This window comes from Pinus tabuliformis, chromosome 6 (assembly GCF_031772625.1).
Source record: "Pinus tabuliformis cultivar Carrire ecotype Pingquan chromosome 6, CPIR1, whole genome shotgun sequence".
NCBI classification, from domain to species: domain Eukaryota; kingdom Viridiplantae; phylum Streptophyta; class Pinopsida; order Pinales; family Pinaceae; genus Pinus; species Pinus tabuliformis.
This window is the reverse complement of record NC_142292.1, coordinates 667,684,022-667,703,816: the sequence shown is the minus strand read 5'-3', so window position 1 is coordinate 667,703,816 and position 19,795 is coordinate 667,684,022. Positions and strand designations below refer to the sequence as shown.

Below are 19,795 nucleotides of genomic sequence, written 5' to 3'. Positions count from 1 at the left end.
ATATAGTTTAAAGATTTCCAAATCAAGTCTACTTCATAAAGTATTTGAAATTTTCTTAATAAAATTTCCTCAAAATTTTTCAATCTACCTAGAGAATCAGTGTTGGCTTTAGTATGTGAGTCTCCAACGAGGACATTGCTCCTTTCTACATCATTCTCAACTATTTCTAACTCATAATCCACATTCAAAGTTTGTTGCTTTCAATCAAAAGACTATAGTTGTCTAAATATATAAACACACATTAAACCAAAGATGTATTGTGTCTAGTCTGTATCGAGATTGGTAATAGGAATACATTAGTATAAAATTTCCTCTAATTTTCCCATAATTAACCAAGAATCAACATAATTTTATCCATTATATTTGTAGGTTTTAACCCCATACATAAATTACCTGCATACGAATTCTAAAAAACAGAAAATGAACAATGGCGAGAGAGTAAAACATAAAACAAATATACACAAATATTTCCCCTGGATCCCAAAAAGTGGACTACCAGATTGATATTCCATTATATTCCTTTCAATGTTACAATACATATATATACATGTTGAAACATCCATAAACCCCAATCCATTAACCCTGGATTATAACATAATTGTAGTTCACTTGACTGGATCTACAAAATACAATGGACAGAAGACCATCATGCCCAAAACCATGTGTGAAATTCATGCACAAAACCATAGGTAGGTCCACTGACCTAATATAGGGCCCAAAACAAAATTCCTAGGGCGTTGCCCAAGACCCCATGCAGGGGGGCTACCGCCTCTCTGCTTACCCCCCAACAAGGGGGGCATCCGCCCCCCCCTGTGACCCCCCGGCAGCGCCCAACGCAACGTACAGGGGGGGCTCCTACCCCCCCTATGACACCCCCCCCCCGCACATGGGGTAGTCATGGAAAGAATATAACACAACCCAACATTCTCCCACTTGTTGTTTTCTTTCCACATGGCACCACAAGAGAGCTTAGTCATTGGTCCAACCCTGCAGCGCTCATTGTTTCTCTACACCAAGAGAACTTCTCAGTGCTCACAGACTTTGTCAATGCATCTGCAGTATTCTTCAAAGTGTCCACCTTTACCGGAAACACCTTTTTTTCCTTAACCATATCCCTCACAAAGTGATACTAAACATCAATGTGCATTGTCTTTGAATGATAAGCAGGGTTCTTTTCCAAGAAACTTGCACTTTGGCTGTCACAGTCTATCCTTATAGCTCATTATACTAACCTCATACTCAAACAAAATCTCTGCAACCAAATTGCTTCCTTCCTTACATGAGTGGTTTCCATGTATTCATCCTCTGTAGTTGAAAGTGACACTACAGACTGTCTCTTACTCATCCAACTGAATGCACCTCCAAATAGGTTAAACACATATCCACTTGTAGATCTTCTCTGATCCATATCTCCACCCTAGTCTGCATCAACAAAGCCACATATGTCCAAAAATTTGTTCAATCCTAGTCTTCCTTGGTAGCACAAACCATAATCACTAGTGCCATGCAAATACCTTAAAACCTGCTTCACTGCTATCCAATGCTTCTTCCCTGGTTTTGACATAAACTTGCTCAATATTCCCACTACGTGTGTAATGTTTGGTCTAGTACAGACCATTGCATACATCAGGCGGCCGACTGCACTTGCATATGGAACACATGACATGTCCTCTTCCTCTTCTTGTGACTTGGGACACTGTTCAGCAGATAGTTTTACACCTACAGGAATAAGAACCTTCACTGATTTACTATCCTGCATATTAAACATCTACAGTATTATCTCAACATACTTCCTCGGGTTTAACTAGAGCTTCCTCTTTGCCCAATCTCATTCAATTTCCATGCCCAAAATATAGTTTGTAGCACCAAGATCTTTCATGTCGAATTTGGAGGACAATTGGGTCTTCAAATCCTAGATAATTTCTTTGTCATTTCCGACCAGCAACATATCATCCACATACAAGACTAGATAAATAACATTGTCACCAATTAATCTAAAATACACACAGTGATCTACTTTGCTTCTGGTAAAGCCAAGTCCTCGTATAAATGTATCAAAATTTTTATACCACATCCATCTTGGTGATTGTTTTAACCCATACAGATACTTTTTTAACTTGCATACTAGTTCTTTCTTACCCTTCACCGCAAAGCCTTCAGGTTACTTCATGTATATCTCTTCTTCTAGATCCCCATGAAGAAATTTTGTCTTCACATTCATCTATTCTACCTCAAAATCAAAAGCAGCTGCAATAAATAAAAGTAATCTAATAGAAGCTATCTTGGCAACAAGAGAAAAAATATCAACAAAATCAACTCCCAGTACCTGGGAATAACCTTTTGCTACCAACCGAGATTTGTATTTATCCACCTTTCCTTCTGCATTCATCTTCTTCTTAAACACCTATTTGCTGCCAATTGGTTTCCTTCCAACTGGCAACTCCACCAGATCCCAAACCTCATTTTTGTGCAAAGATGTCATTTCATCAACCATGGCCTCTTTCCAAAGTTTTCCATCCTCTGAATCTATTGTTTCTCTCACAGTTCTGGGATCTTCATCAGTAATAGATAAAGAAAAATTTGAATAGAAAGCAAGTGGACTATACCTTTATGGTTGCCTTCTTTCTCGAACTAATCTTCTCACAGCCAGAGTTTGTCGCTCTTCATCTTTTGATTCCTCTTATGTTGTAGAGTCTGATTCTTCCTCATTTAGCTAAAACTCTATCTTCTCGAGTTCCTTTGATAGGATTTCATGTTTAATAACATCTTTCACTTCTCTAAACACCACATCTCGGTTGTACACAACCTTCCTTGTTTCTAGGTTCCAAATATTATAACCTTTTAAACCATCCTTATACCCAATAAAGATGCATTTTTCAGATTTACTATCTAGCTTTGTTATTTTCTCATTTGGAACATGTACATATACATCACATCCAAATACCCTCAGATGTGAAAGAGAAGGTTTCTTACCAGTCCATACATCTTGTCGAGTCTTATCCTCCAACACCGATGAAGGTGATCTGTTGACCAGGTAACATGCAGTCTCCACTGCCTCTGTGCAGAATTCTTATCCTAACTTGGCACCACTAAGCATGCTTCTTGACCTTTCCATCAACATCTTGTTCATTCTTTCTGCAACTCCATTTTTCTTAGGTGTTTATGGAGTAGCCTTCTGCCATGCTATACCACACTTCTTACAGAACTCTTCAAATTCCTTCTTGTACAACTCTCCACCATTATCTATCCTCAACACCTTTATCTTATTCTCTGTCTGGTTTTCCACTAGAGCCTTAAATTCTTTGAACCTGTTAAAGATTTCAGATTTCTTCCTGAGGAAATATATCCATGTATTCCTTGAGAAGTCATCTATAAATGATACATAGTAAACATACTTACCCAGTGATGGAACCGACATAGTTCCAAACACATAACTATGCACACGCTCTAATATCTGTTTCACCCTCTTAGCACCAGAGGGGAAGCTCACCCTAATCTGCTTCCCGTATACACAATTTTTATAGAAATCAAAATCCAGAGAGAAATTAGACGTACCTCCTATCATATCTTTACCATGAAGTATTCGAAGGCCCTTCTCTCCAATATGTCCAAGCCTTTGATGCCATAGCATGGTCTTTTTTTCTAGAGACCACTAGATCTTCTACTCCACTTTCAGGAACCACAGAACTGTTGCACCCATCAATAATAGTGTTACCTTGAAGCTTGTATAGATTTCCAATCCGAACTCCCCGCATCAATAAAAGTGCTCCTTGAACCATCTTGCAGGTATCTTTAGCGAACATTGTTTTTACACCTGCATCATTCAGCTTGCTTACAAAAATCATATTTCTGGCCAATGTAGGAATATGCAGAACACCCGAAACTATTCTAATCCTTCCACCTTGCAACTTCAACTTGAATTTTCTGCGACCAATGATTCTAGCGTTCCTGTCCCCTAAGAAGACATCACCGCCATCATATTTCTCATTCTCGCATAACCACTCTCTATGGGGAGTGAAGTGAAAGGATGTACTGAGTCAATCAACCATGCCTCATGATCTACATGTGTACTTGAAGAAGAAGCCAAGTACACATCCCCACCTTCATCTGAGGTGGTTTTTGGCTCTACAGAAGGAGCATCATCAGATCCCTTTCCTTTCTCAGGAGCTTTAGATTTATAGTCCCTTTTGAAGTTCCCTTCCTTTCCGCATTTTCAGCACACCTTTATAGGTTTTCTTGGAGATTTATTCTCCCTCTAGATTTAGATCTCCCACTCGAGGACTTATTTTTATTTATGTTTTGGGACTGTCCCCATACAGACAAGGCATCACCATTCTGACCCTCCATATTTTTTTGTCTCATCTCCTCCGATAGCAAGGATGAGACTATTTTATCAAACTACAATGCAGTTGCATTGCTACCTATTGCAACAACTAGACTATCCCATGAATCTGGTAAAGAACACAACAAAATGATGTACTTATCTTCATTTGAATTTTTAATATCAACAGATAATAATTGGCTTACCAAAGTATTAAATGCATTCATATGCTCTGTCACCGAGTCTCCATCTTTCATCCTCAGGTTATACAACTTTTTCCGTAGGAATATTTTAATAACCAAAGACTTAGATTGGTACAAAGTCCCTAACTTGTCCCACGAAGCCTTCACCGAAGCTTCCCCTAATACATTCAACAATGCTGAATCTAAGACACACAATCGTATTGTGCTCTTTGCCTTCCAATCCAACTTCCCCAGTCTTCAACTGACATTGTTGTTGGTTTAGTACCCGGATCTACCACGATTCACTGATCTTTATCCACCAATAGATCCTCCATCATGAGTTTCCACAACCCAAAACTCTGACCATTAAATTTCTCGATCTTTATCTTTCCACTGCTCGCCATCTTCTTTCACCACAAGAATCGATCCCGCAGATCTCCCACTGAATAGGGTCTACCACAGGCCTGAGCAAAAACCCCTCAATAGCAAAGGCATCCCCTTGATGCCAAAACAACTCTGATACCAAATGTAGGTTTTAACCTCGTAAAGAAATTACCTACATACAAATTCTGAAAAATAGAAAATAACCAATGGTGAGAGAATAAAACATAAAACAGATATACATAGATATTTTCCCCTGGATCCCAAAACCAGGACTACCAGATTGATTTTTCATTATATTCCTTTCAATATTACAATACATATATATATATATATATATATATATACATGTTGAAGCATCCATAAACCCCAATCCATTAACCTTGTATTAGAACATAGTCGTAGTTCCCTTGACCGGATCTACAAAATACCATGGACAGAAAACCATCATGCCCAAAACCATGTCTGAAATCCATGCACAAAACCATAGGTAGGTTCGCCCACCTAATATGGGGTCCAAAAAAAAATTCCTAGGGTGCTGCCCCGAACCCCATGCAGAGGGGGTAGCCGCCCCCCCACCCACCCCCTCCCCCTCGCCCCCCCGAATGTGAGGTAGTACTGGAAATAATGTAACATAACCCAACAATATTAAGATAATTATCAATAAAAGATTTATAAGTTCTTCTTGCACAACTAGTTATATTTATTATATTTGATGATGATCTTAGATTTCATTCCAAAATCCTTTTGATCCATGTTCTTTATTCAACTTGATAAATCTATAATATTTTGAACATGTTAAGATCTGCCTCTTTTGGACATCAAGGAAACAAATTAGATTCCTTCAATCACTAATTCACCAGATTTCCTAGTTATGAGCCACTTTGGTCTTTAATAGTGATACAACCCAATTTCATATGGAATTAGAATATAGATGTAAAATTAACATTACATGCCCAAAAATTATAATATAAATTCAACCTAGATTCACTAGAAAACATCTTTAAAAACTTTATATTAATTAGATTCAATACATTAATAGAATTTATAGATATTTATGAAAGAAAGATGAATATACAAACAAGGCATACCTAGAAAAATATGAATATACAAATAATCCTTATGAAAATAAGAGAAACACTTATATTTTGTCATCAATGTGTCCACCAAACTAGTTATAAAGGAGTGATTCACCACTTAATATTAGGGATTTGTAATATATTACATCCTTACGTCAAACTATTACACCAGAAGGGTAAAGGATGGCCAATGGGTTTTGTTCCTCAAGCAATCCATCCCACAATATTGAAAATGTGGGTAGAAATTGATATATCTACTACCATATCCTTTAAGAAGACTCATGTAGGAACCTCACCCATCCTCCAATTAACCCTAACCCTCTTCATCTTATCTAAACACAATATAAAAATCTATTCTTTTCATTTTTTTCTCAAGCTCAGTAATTTGTTAGGATATCCTTCCACTCCATTGCTCTAGTGAAAGCAAAAGAATTTGATCTATTGATCCAAAATCTATGACTTGATATGTAGTTAGTAAGTGTGGTTAGATTAATGAGTGAAATAAATAATGTACTTGAAAAAATAAAGGTAGAAAATAAATATACAAGAAGAAATCATGTTGTTAAAGAAGTTCACCCAGTTTTGGCTATGACTTCACGCCAACATTTAATGAGTGATTTTTTTATTAGGTGACACATAAGCAAAGTTACAATCATCAAGTCTTCAACCTACCACAATTCTCATCCTTTATCCTACTACAGGTATGTTGGTTTCAAGAAAACCGCTCCTAATTGTTGGGATAGCCAAAACAAGGCTCCAAAACCACTATTCTTCAAAGTTACACAAAGTTTACACAACATAAAAGTGACCCTATTCTAGAGTCTTTACACATAAAACCTCATTGGCACAGTGGTGAAATTACTCTGGTTTTATATCATAGGTCATTGGTTTGACCGCAAATCTGATACGTCTATTTTCACTCTACTATAACAAGGTTTAAATAATAGTAAGTTGTCTTGTACCAAACAAATTTGGGTCATGTTGTGTTGGTTAAATCATTGATTTGTAGTGGGGAAGTTGCGGGTTCAAACCCATGTCTGAAATTTTAGTTGCAATAAATTTTAAATATGTGATCTCTAACTCACCACATAAGACTGGTCATTGGTGCAATGGTTATGTAGTTGTTGCAATAGCTTGGAGGTCACGGGGTCAAGCCCTCAGACCTCCACTTTTGGGAAAACAATCATAACCATAAACATTATATAACAATCATCTCAAATAGGTGGTAATGGCACTGGTTGGTGTACTCATTTCGTCGAGGTCACAGGTTCGAGCTTCCTCCCCAACTTGTTAACAACAATTTTGGAACCTTCTTAGCTGATTGGGGGTTGCCACATGGCAGATTTTGGTTGGCCCAAGTCATACATAGTCATCCTACCACATCATCCTTTTGAGTCAGCCTGCTACGTTGGCCCATGTCACCAATGCCATGTGACCTACTCTAGTACTACCACATGTTGGTTGCATTAGAAAATCTTGTCAAGTTTCACATTTTGATTGGTCCACCTATCAACAATTGTACTACCACATAAGAATCTCTACTATTTTCTCTGCCACCTGTCTTCCTATGGTGTTTTGCATGGCACATCCTACCAACTTATTGTTTGTTTCTTGAAAACTTTAGAATACCATAACTTCTTCATCTAATGTTTGTTTGACTTCCTTCAAGTGATGTAATAAAGCTCTCGACAAGCTCTTCGACATAGCGACCTTTGCATCAACATTTGAATACTTTGATTTTTCATGAGATCCACCTAGATCATCTATTGATTATCATATGGCCAAGTTCAAATAGAGCTCAATTCATATACAATCAAGGATCATCTCAAACTAATGAGAATTGGTTTTATATGGTTAAGTATTAGGGTATTAAAATGTTAGGCCATGAATTTCTCTTTGAAACCTATTAAGCCTAAATATATACCCACCACCAAACCAATGGATTCATGCAAGCTTCCAAGAGGATCCATGCAAGCTTCCAAGAGATCCTACTCCTATGGTTTATAAGAGTTTATTTGAGTCATAATAAATGGTCTCAAATATGGGAAAAGATGGCATTCTCTTACAACATCGTGAACTAAAGAAGGGGTCTCAATAAAAATCACATATTATAAATCTCATACGCATGAGGCATGTGTGCCTTCCTAAGAAGCATGGTGAATTATCATAAGGGTGTTGGACATGTGTTATATTATTTGAATGTTATTAAATTGGAGGGATTCGAAGGGAATATGAAGCCCCTAGCTATGAGGGTTTGTGGGGCTAGCAAGACCCTCCTAGGGGGTTTGGAAATAGTGTTACTAAAAGAATTTTTTAGGGTACTTTTTAATTTTATTTTATGCTTTTTTAACCAATGATTTTTCATCCCATTTTATATTAATTTTGGTTAAGGATTAGGGTTGTAATCTAATTTGGGTTAATGGATTAGGGTTTGGATGTCGCAAAATACCTATGCATTGTATTATAAATGATAAAGTCAATACAAGGAGTAAGAGATAACTGCGACTCTCAGGTTGGTTTTTCTTTTCCTGATGAAGGGTTCCCAAGATAATTTTTTATGTATTATGTGAGTGTGCTATTATTATTCTTAAGTTTTAGATCATGTTAGCATTGTTTTTCTTACACAAATTTATTTAAATCTTCAAAAAGAACCAAGTTAACTATGGGTAAATAAGGATACATATGTGTCTTCTCAATAAGCATGATGATTCAGATCATCATGGAACCTTAAGTCAACAACCGGTGAAGAATATTTCAATATAAAATGAAAAAAAATGCAATTCGTTGAAGAATACATATAACCTTGTCTTCATCCATTTTTCTTCCGAATGACCACTTTATTCTTCCCTTTCCCTAGACCCATACCCCCTTCTTATATCTTTACAATATTTATATTATATTGTATATTATATTTCATATTAAGCTGTGTAATATAACACTCATCATAAGAACAATTCATGAGGCACAAAAATGATAGATAAATCAGTAAACCTTTATTCATGATATTTAAAACTCTTCAATAAAACCTTGTCCATGGAGTCTATGGTAAATATAATTAAAAATATAGCTATACCATTATGGCTAACTATTTAACACCCTTCAATTAATCACTCAACCAACAAATGATGTAACATTATAATCTCACAAAAAAATATTAACTAAATTCAAATGAATATCTAAATTTAAATTTGACTAGTATTTGCCAGTGTTTCTTCATTTCAAATATTGACTATTTTAATGTATGCACATTAATAATTATATTAATTTATATATTCCAAGTATGATTACAAAATATAAAAGAAACCCACCATCTAAAACATAGAATATCCTTATAGCGTTGACATTCTAAGATAAGTTTAGATTCACCCATAGTGCGTTTTTGGACTTGTTAGAAATGTTGTCTTTACCTCCACGCATATCATGCAATTTTGCGTTTTTGGACTTGTTAGAAATGTTGTCTTTACCTCCATACATATCATGCAATTTTGCATTTTTAAATTGTCAAATAGAAATAACAAAACCATTTTTTTCTTATTTGTCTTGATTTTGAGAGATTTGATGTAGTTTATTTAGTGTTAGTACATTAGTTATAAATTTAGATTTATATAAATGGGTTTATTTATTAGCTTGAAACCACTATGATGAATTAGATGCATTCATGTTTAAATTTGAATGCAACTAGGTTTAGGTCTTTCGAGTGTTAGGGTGTCAACAAGAGAGCTCCACTCTTCTTACTAGATAGATGATTATGAATTTCTCCAAAACACATGTCATGTATATTATTATTATTATTATTATTATTACTCCAAAGTTCCTATTTCAAAGTGAGTCCAAACTTGTTTAATTATTTATAAGGTCGTCCTTCCTTCCAAGTCATTATGTTGAAAGTTGAGATATGTTCCTCTTTATAGTAAATTATAGATTATGGATTTGGGGAAGCTACTTGAGAAAATAGCTAAGCATGGTTTGTAAAATCTTTGAAAACACATAGATAATGATTATCATAATTGCACTAAGTACTGGCTAATTTGGAAATAGGAATGAACATGATTGAATCTTTGACTTCCCTCCTTTAGAGTTCGATTTTTTTTAATTAATTTAAATATTATTTCGAAAAAGCTACCTATTTAATATAGCGGTTACTTACTAATATTTGTTTCTAATAAATTAATAAACTAATATCATAGTTTACATATTATTTTTTGGAAAACTAGTAATATTTGGTTTTAATAAATTAATTTAAATATTATTTTTCAAAAACTAGCTGTTACCTATTAATATTTTTAATAAATTAATAAATTAATATCATTACTTAAATACATTTTTTCAAAAACTAGTCATTTAATATAGTCGTTACTTAATAATATTTGTTTTTAATATATTAATAAATTAATATCATAATTTAAATATTATTGTTCAAATATAGCCGTTACTTGTCATGGTCTGCCTCAAACCACTATATTTCTCTCTATTTAAGCCTTTGCCATGGTTTGCCTCGAACCTTTGAAAGCGTTGGCCAAAAATTTCTGTTATGTGATTTCTACAGAAATACTTTGTTTAATTCATTATGGATCACAAAAGCTTGAATATAGAAAATAATTGAATATATTTAATCTTTTTGGAGTATTACCAACATAGATCCATTTGAACCACCGATCTAACATGAGCCGAGAGGGATCAAATTTCTTCATCAAGTGCAAACTTATTTGAGAGCTCAAAAAAGCGATTGAATATTATGGACATAACAATTGTTTAAATTGTATTTTTAAATGTTATAAAAATTACATTTTATTATTAATATATTTTTAAGTATACTTCAATATTAATTCATATTAAAGTATTTTATTCATAACCCATATTGGATATTTTATTATATACAACATTAAAGTATTTTCTTTTAATATATATTTTTCTATATAGATATATATGAAGTTTGAAATATCGATACCATGGGTTGTGAAACCTGGGACCCAAAAATCCCCAATAGTAAAACTACCAATGGTAAAACTTATATATATATATATATATATATATATATATATATATATATATATATATATATAATATGTTAAAAGAAAATATTTTAAATATTTAAAACATTTTGGGAAAAAATCACATTGAAGATTTTGGTCGATGCATTTTGAACCAACTAGTGTGATTCATTTTCAGGACAAGATGAAGAATTTAAATGTGCGATTCATTTTCAGGACAAGATGAAGAATTTAAATGTGCGTTGATCTATGCTAGTTATCGCCAACATTGCTTCTGAATATTCTATTTGCATTTTAAGAAGGACATGTGTCAACTACAAAGAACATAATGTAGAAAGAGCCTCTCAGCCCAATAAAAACATGTACACATGTGATATTATTATTTTTAAACCCGATATTGTTTGTTCTAACTATATTTATGGTTAAATCAAAAGTAAAAAAATTCATGATAAAAACACAAAATTTATATTAATAAAAAAATATTTTTATATCTGCAACAAAAAATAAATAAAAACACAAAATTTATATTAACAAAAATAAAAATAAAAACATTTAAAACCATATATATATATATATATATATATATATATATATATATATATATTTTTAAGAAAATATCTAATTGCAAATTCTATAATATTTTAAGATTATGTGTTTTCTTCTAAGAGGTCACATGTTCAAAACCAGACTCAGCGGAAAGCGGAAGTGGGTCCCTTGTCCCACAAACAAAGAGATCTCATACGCCAATTTGATGTATAGGTTAGCTGTGACCTTAAAATTAAATGATAATAACAATAATAACTTACATTTACTTATTAAATTTCTATATATTCCAAAATTTATAATAAAAAATTAACTTCATATAACTAAGTTTATTTTCAATTTTTTTAAATAAATTTTTAATTTTTAAACATATTTTTCTGATGTAATTATCCATAAAAACATGTTAAAAACTTGATATAAATCACAAAAATCTTAATTCAATAAATTTTAAATTTTCAAATTATTTATATGTATATAAATGTGAAATAGTCTGTCCACTTCGGGTTGTACTTTCCATAAAAATGTTCAGCAATTTTTTTCGAACTTCATGAAAAATATATTTGATTCGAAGGCTCTATCAATCACAAAAACCAATACCTTTTATGTCCATTAAACGTTAAATTGTTTGTCAGTGTCATTTAAATCTATAATACATCGTGAATCGATACCCATTATAATTTTATAATTTTGATGGGTGCAAACCGCACACATTTTGGTGACATCTGAATCCGTACTCATCCCTTTATATTCCATGCTACACTGTTGAATTTAAATGGTAAAATTTGGAAATATTTTGGAATGGATTATAATTTTGAAAATATTTTGGAATTTAATCGATAGGAATGAGTTTTATTATTAATTAAATTTTGGATTTTTTTTATCGAAGATAACTTGGATTTAGTTCTCCTCCATCCAGGGACAGGTTCTATTTTTCCACTAAGCAAATTGAAAACTGTAATGACTCATTCATGGATGGACGAAAAAACAAAAATTGATAGGAATATTGATGAGAATGAAATATTTTGGAATTTGTCTAGGAAATAAGGATAATTATTTTTTACAGTAGAAAAGTAATGAGGAATTTGCAACAGTATTCATAGTTGACAATGAATCACACTAATTGGTTCGTTTTCGAAACACGTCGACAAATGATATTCCATGTGATAAAAATCTCTCCCAAACAATAATCATGAAGTGTTTATGAATTGTTTAGGAAAGTTGCAGTTCTGAGAAACACCTCATTAACGCTTCAGCAATAATCATGAAGTGTTTAGGAAAGTTGCAGTTCTGAGAAACACCTCATTAACGCTTCAGGAATGAATATGATGATCCTTCCTCATATCGACAGACTCTACCTTCTGACGATCCTTCCTCATATCGACAGACTCTACCTTCTGAGTAAACTTTTCCAGGTCGGCAGAAGTAACCCTCGCTGGGAGCACAGTGACTATCTTCCTCGCACACGCACATTCCATCCAGTGCACACCCATCATCTGCTTTCTCCTCCGCCATTGAATTATCTCGACCCTGCAATAACATTTTATCCGACAAGTCGCTGGAAAACAATCCATCCGGGTCGAATTTCTTCCTAACGCGTAAGAATTTGTTGAGGTTGGGATACTTGGCACCAGCGCCTAGAAAAGCGAGGTTTCTGTTCTTGGCCCAGTGAGGGACGGCCCCGTGGTTGAAGAAAGCCATCTGCTCAACCTCCTCCCACACATCCTCATTCAGCCTCGCCCTCGATCCGTTCTCCGCCCGATAGTAATTGAAGTCGATGACCACTGAATCCTCGGCTTGCCCCAGGTATGCGCTCGAACCCTTGAGGAAGCGCATCAAAAAGCCATTGTAAACGTCTACCCCGCAGAAACTCTGGGGCTCCATGTCCCGCAGCCTCTTCACGTCTGAGATGAAGGCCTTGATTTTCGAGAGCCTGAAAATAGCCGTTGTCTCGTAGAAGAACAGACCTTTGAATCTGGGATCCCAAGAACAGGCGCTCAGAAAATCGGCGGACGGCGATCTCTGGCACGATCCGGATGTCTGCATGCGGTTCTGAAACCCCACGACAGGGTATCCCGTGAACATGAATTCATTGTTCTTCAATCCATTGGCCAAAGCGAGCTTGGAAGCCACGATGCCTCTGGCCAGCATGCATTTTCCTTTCTCACTCCTTGTTGCTTCCAGAGTACTTTCTGTAAATCAGATAACATATTGTGGTTACCGCTCAGCCGAGGATTGAGAAGCTAATGAAATTGAAGAGGGGAAAGCTCGAGATTACAACCTGTGGCTCTGATGCCAGCAATAACGGCCATGGCAGTGGATTGAAAGCCGATGAAATCGTTGAGGCCGTTCCCTGGCGCGGTGACGGGGACCCGGTCGTCCATTCTGTAAACGACTTTTCGCTGCGATGGGTACCAGGTCAGATCTCCGAATTCATGAGCTGCTGCGAAAGGCAAGATGTCATCCTCCAGATCAGCATCGTCCTTCACCACATTGGTTACGTTGCGTTTGAATTGAGGTTCCAATGCCAATGTCACCTGTATATATTTTGAACCCATTAATCGACCTTTATATGTGCAGAAGAGAACAAATGCTACTCCCAAGTCTATTTTAAAACTGAAAATTACCTTCGATATGACTCCCAAGACTCCGAGAGAAACCTTGGCCGCATTGAGATCGGGATCCCCTTGTCTGAGCGTAATGACCTTCGCATACCCTTCCCCTTGAGAAGCCGGAACCACTAAACGCATCGATACCACATAGTCGTGCACGGCTCCTCCCCTGCGCCAGAGAGAGCTCCCATGTGAACCCGTGCTCAACAGCCCGCCCAAGCTCAGGCCTTCCCAATAGGGCGCTGCCACCAGAGCCAAACCCGATGCAGCCACCGCGTCGAGGAGGTCTCTCAGCCCGACACCGCTGTCTGCAGTGACAGTCATGGCGGCCTTATCCACCGTGATCTCATTCTTGTAATTTTGTGTACTGATCAGAATCCCAGCGCCATCTCCCGAACCGGGGCAGGCTAACTTGGGAATTGTGTGCGAAAAGCCGGTGACTACCTTCATCTTCAGTTTCTTCCTGGCACCGTCGGCCACCGCCTGTAAAATCTCCTCTTCTGTAGAAGGATAGATAACCATGGAGGCTTTGCAGGGGACTCTGTCTGGCCAGGTGCCATAGGCATTCGAAATCGTGCAAGAATTGTCAAAATTGTTGCAGGTAACCGGCGGCCGAGGTGGAATGCAGGCGCACAGAACAATAAAATGTAGCGAGAAACAGAGACGAATGACAATCGCTTTTCCTGGTAATGGTAGCACCGACATGTCAAATAGCAAAATTAGCGATCTCGCCTGTGTTGGGTTTGGAAGATGAGTGAGCCTGAGAGCTTTGAAGGCATGAAAAAATAAATGTTAAGCAAGAGCAAGCGTGAATTGGACTCTGCAAACTTCGAAAGGCACCGCCAAAATGGGTGTGCTTAAAGTATCATCGAGTGGAGAGCACGACAAGGGCACGCCTGTCCTGTCTGTTACTTTTATTAATAAATGATAGAAGAGTGTCTGTTACTTTTATTAATAAATGATAGAAGAGTAGTTTAAGGAGGCCTGGCGTTGGTAAACCATGCTTAACCCATTTAAATTTGTGTTTTTCTTTCTATAAGATTTATTATTATTATTAATTAACCATTAATTTTGAATATATATATATATAATGTTAATTGTTTTATCATATCCTTAAAACGATTTAAACGTGTGTCATGTGAGTTTACATGGGATAACGATTTAAAGTGTGTAGCATGTGAGTTTACATGGGGTAACGATTTATTTCTCTTTAAAATGTCTTTCTTTATTTTCTAATATGATGATAAACGTTTTGTTTGTGCTCTGATATTATGGTTGACTATGACAAACGTTTTGTTTGCGCAGTATATAGTATTCTCGATTATGGAAAGTTGTTTTGATTGATTCTTAATTATTTTAATTAATTAATGGAAAAAAAAAAAATTATTTTAAAGTTTATGAGGTTAAAGATAGTTTATGAGATAGATTGTTTCTTCATTTACTTGATGTATTTGATTTTTTTTTTGTCAAGCTTCAAAATAAATGCTTTTAGCTTTTTGACAAACCCCTGGCTAAATAGATTATCCCAAGAGCTAGCCAGCATATCTGCATAACCTTCTATGTTGTCTTTGAAGGCCTCACATTCTAAAATGAAATGTTTTTCTGTTTCCATTTTTCCGAAAGAACAAAAAACACATACTCTTTCCTCCCACACTTCCTTTGGCCTTTTCCAGTGCCCTATTTCACAACGGAGTTGATGAGAATTAGTCCTTAACTGAGCAATAAGAATTTTGGCTCTCCAAGAGATATTGGCCTCTATGTATGCTTTTGGTATGAGTGGGATTAAACACTTCAATATAATAATTTTTCTTTTTTCCTAGCTCCTTATCCCAAGTACAATTGTGGAACTTTTCCATAACAAAAGCTTTTATCTATTCGCTGTTTATGGGACATGCATTCAAGCAAATACCCCATTTACCAAATCATTTGTTATTCTGCTGCATCCAAGTTTTTTTTGCTCTTGCACAATCTATCATTAAAGGAAACCTTAGGCCATCTACCCTCTTCCATTTGCTCAAAATTTTTTAAATACCTTATGACTTGCACCATAGCAATTGCTTTAATAGCACCGTTCCTTGTTTCACTTAACAAGATATCATAAGGAATTGCACTTTTAATCTTAAATTTGTTTGTAATCAAATGCTTCTGAATTTTCTCAATTTGTCTCCACTACATGTCGGATGTACTACTGGCCCATAGTTCACAACCAAATCATAGAGAATCACTAGAAGACCAAAAAGAGTTTGAGTGGTTTTCCAGTCCCATAACTCTGCCTCTCTACACCTATTTTGAAAAGCATAAAATTCTTTCCAACCCCCCAAAGTTATTTTCTTTCTACAACCATTCCAGCTTAGATTTTTGTTGAAGTCAATTCTGAGGTATTTGTAATCCACAATTTCTTCCAGAATGTTGCCTTAATAGTAGAACTTATGATGGTTATGTTTTCTTTTCTTATAGAAGACCACTACTCTTATTTTTTAATTTGTGTAATAAAATTTGTGTTATTTTTTAGTTTAATTTAATAATTGATAAGTATATTACATTGGTTAATAGAGTTTTGAGTTTAGTTATGGCTTTAGTATTGGTAAGCAAATGTTTTTTCAGTAAAGTTGTTTATAGTTCAACCTAATTGGATGGGTGATTTTTTATTTTTATTTATCAAGAAAATCGATCAACTATTTGTCACCAAGGACGCTAAGGGTCAAGTTTAAGGGACTACCCCATATTCCTTAGCCTAATGGAATTGCCAATAAGCACACTAGGTAAGTGTGCCAATGGGCTATCTTTGATTGATATTTTATTAGAAAGATTATGAACCTAGTGGGATGATGTACTTTCTTTCTTTTTTGAAAATTTTAAGGATCTAATCTTATCATAAAGTATAAAAATTTTGGTGAATTTTATTAGTTTTTAAAAAACCTATTATTAAAATTTTAGTGATATTTTGTAAAATTATTCAAATCTATAAGAATTTTATTTAGTTTTTACAAAAAGAGCATAGATCCATCTTAACTCCAGATTTACCAAGTGTTGAGAAGGGTAAGTCTCTCAAGATTCCAAATTTGAAGAAAGTTATGCACCCCTAGAGATCTAGAGTTAAGATGAATCTATGCTAGTTCTAAATAATTTCACATCCCTATATATAGGAATATTTTTATTTTTAATTTTATTTAAATCTTAATAATACATATATATAATATATATATATATATATATATATATATATATATAATTTTCTTTAAATGTTTTCTAATTTTTTAATGTCATAGGCATAACATTGATTATATATATGGAACTTAGAGAGGGCTTATTGTAATTATAAAGTTTTCTTTTTCTTATTAATTAAATTTAAATATCAAATTCTAAAATTTGATGGCTACAAATATGAATTATTATTTTAATTTATATGGTAAAATGGATTTTAATTTATAACTACTATATTGTTAGCCTCTCTCATAAAACAATAATAAATCCAAAAATAAATTAATTAATTAAATATTCCAAGTTAGGAATTTATGCCTAACTCTTGGGTTGTTCCTCTAAGATAGGAGTTAGTTTAGGTAACTCCTATATTGGTGTGTGTCTAGTTGAGAAATTATCTCAACCAAAGGAGAAATTATCTCAACCAAAAGTGTCTAAGATAGCACGCACTATCTTGAGAACACTGTCTCTCATCTATTTATTTGTAACACTATATTCAATTTTTTTAGTGTGTAATGAGAGAGAATACATGAAGCTTCAGCCTTTTTCTGCCAATATTATGTGTCTGATTTTTATGTGTATTTTTCTGTAATCTGTTTGGAGTTTATCTCATTTTCAATATGTGGTATCGGAGCTAATGGTTTTCTCTTTGGGAGTAAGAGTGTTTGCTTTAGATTGGTTAGTGTGTGCGAGTGCGTACTTGTAAAGTGAAATGGGAATTGGAAGCCAAGGTTCATGTCACCATTTTACAGCGCTGGAATGAGGATCCGTTGTGTTGACATAAAGGCGATAGCGCAGAGCAATTAGCCACATTGAAAGAGAGCCAAGAAACTTGGTTTGCCCTTCTTTGACTGTGCGTTGAGAAATTCGTGGACTGCTCAAGGAAATTATAGTGTGTGTGATATCTGTGGTCGAGATCCAAAGTGTGGACACTGTGTGATCGAGAGATCAATGTCAAAGTCATATTGCAAAGATTAGTGTGAAGGTTGTGTTACAGAAGATCAGTGTGAAAACCTGGCGCTATGGTGTGAGAGAGATTGTTGCCATATATTCATTCATTCATATTCATTCTACTCCATTGGCTACTGGATCGATAACATTATTATAGCAGTAGAGAACGCACTGTGAACATTCGAAAAAAAAAAACCCATTTTTTTTCCCATTACCATTTGCTGGTTCTGATGGGATATTCTTCAACGCATGAGTTTGAGCGACTTTTTAAGTATCAGATTCGAAGTGAGTTGTCTTCTTGACATGTTGGTTTCTTTGTGTTTCCCATTTGAAGTGACTGCAAGAGATGAATTTTGAATAGATCAGCCAGTGGCCAGAGATAGGAGTCGTCTCACAGTAATTCAAAGAAATGACAGATCACTTCTTATGCACTTTCAAAACTATGTTGAAAGAGCATGAAAGCCCGTGAAGGAACCTACATGGAGCGTTCTTTTCAGTTTCTTCTGGTTTCTATATTTCTTCTGTGTATTTTATTAGTTGATTTAATATAGAGCACAGAATGTAAATGATTGCCCCGACAAAAGAATTTCTGACCCCGTGTGCCTCCTCTGAAGCCGTGCTCTGCTGTGGACCGCTACCGCGGACCTGTTCTGCTCCTGTGCGGTCACAGTCGCGTTACCCCTTGCGCGGCCAAACTGTGTTCAGCCCTGAACGCGAACGAATGCATAATAGACCAACTTAACGACAGAAACAAGAATCACAATTCCCACAGCTATGCCGATGACGTAGCCCAGCCCAGCCCTGCTTATCCTAGAAGGTGTCGAGTTCGAATTCCCATCCATTCTGGAAAATTTTCATAGGCCACAGCCCGGTCAGAGCTATTTCCCCTCGATTTTTTGGGTGTGAGCATCTGTTTTTATTATCTGAATGTTTGGAAGCAAAGCAATTTTTGGTTTTGTTAATTTCCTGCTGCAGATTGTTAATTTCCTGTTGTCGACTGACTATTTTACCACACTGCCTGAGGCAACCACAAAGGTGACAATTTGAATTCCAGTGCTTTAATATCATTGTAAATTTTCTGGCTGATGGACCCATGTATCCAATGTAACGTTCAGGATTTAGTAAAAGATTCACATATGTCATTTCCGAGTTGTCCGTCTCATCATCATATGTCCAGGGATTGTCGGTTTCCATCCAGCCGCTGAAAGCCTTTTTATCTAGAGTTCGGTCAACCATAGCTTGAGGTTTTCCTTCTTGGCATTTTAAGTCATCAACAGGAAGCTGTCCATTTGGTCCTTTAAGCACAACACCTGTAACAAAATAGCTGCAAGGAAGGATAATTAAGCTCAACACATGCATTTGCGTCACTACAATCAAAGTTTTCAACATCGACATTCTACTTCAACAAGCAAATTCAATCAAGTTAATGAATTTGTAATTTTCAATGTTTCAAAGCAAAGTCTACATCAACATTCTTGCAACCAAATTTAAGAACTTGTAAATCAAATTCCAATTACATTGAATTGTAAGGGTGCAT

The 19,795-nt window shown here is 35.3% G+C and overlaps 1 protein-coding gene across 2 annotated transcripts; it reads right to left on the bottom strand.

Moving 5' to 3' along the window:
- Nucleotides 1-12,567: 12,567 nt before the first annotated feature.
- Nucleotides 12,568-14,990, bottom strand: LOC149260388 (L-gulonolactone oxidase 3-like). Of its 2 annotated transcripts, XM_089420606.1 has the most exons (4): nt 14,122-14,990; nt 13,776-14,031; nt 12,889-13,686; nt 12,568-12,852 (listed from the first exon to the last, which is right to left on the bottom strand). In XM_089420606.1, the coding sequence occupies exons 1-4, from the start codon at nt 14,809-14,811 to the stop codon at nt 12,800-12,802; spliced, it is 1,797 nt and encodes a 598-aa protein (XP_089276732.1). In that variant the 5' UTR covers nt 14,812-14,990; the 3' UTR covers nt 12,568-12,799. The 2 variants fall into 2 exon arrangements, with proteins under 2 accessions (XP_089276732.1, XP_089276727.1); XM_089420601.1 differs by having other exon boundaries at nt 12,569-13,686; nt 14,122-14,989.
- Between the last annotated feature and the right edge of the window lie 4,805 nt (nt 14,991-19,795).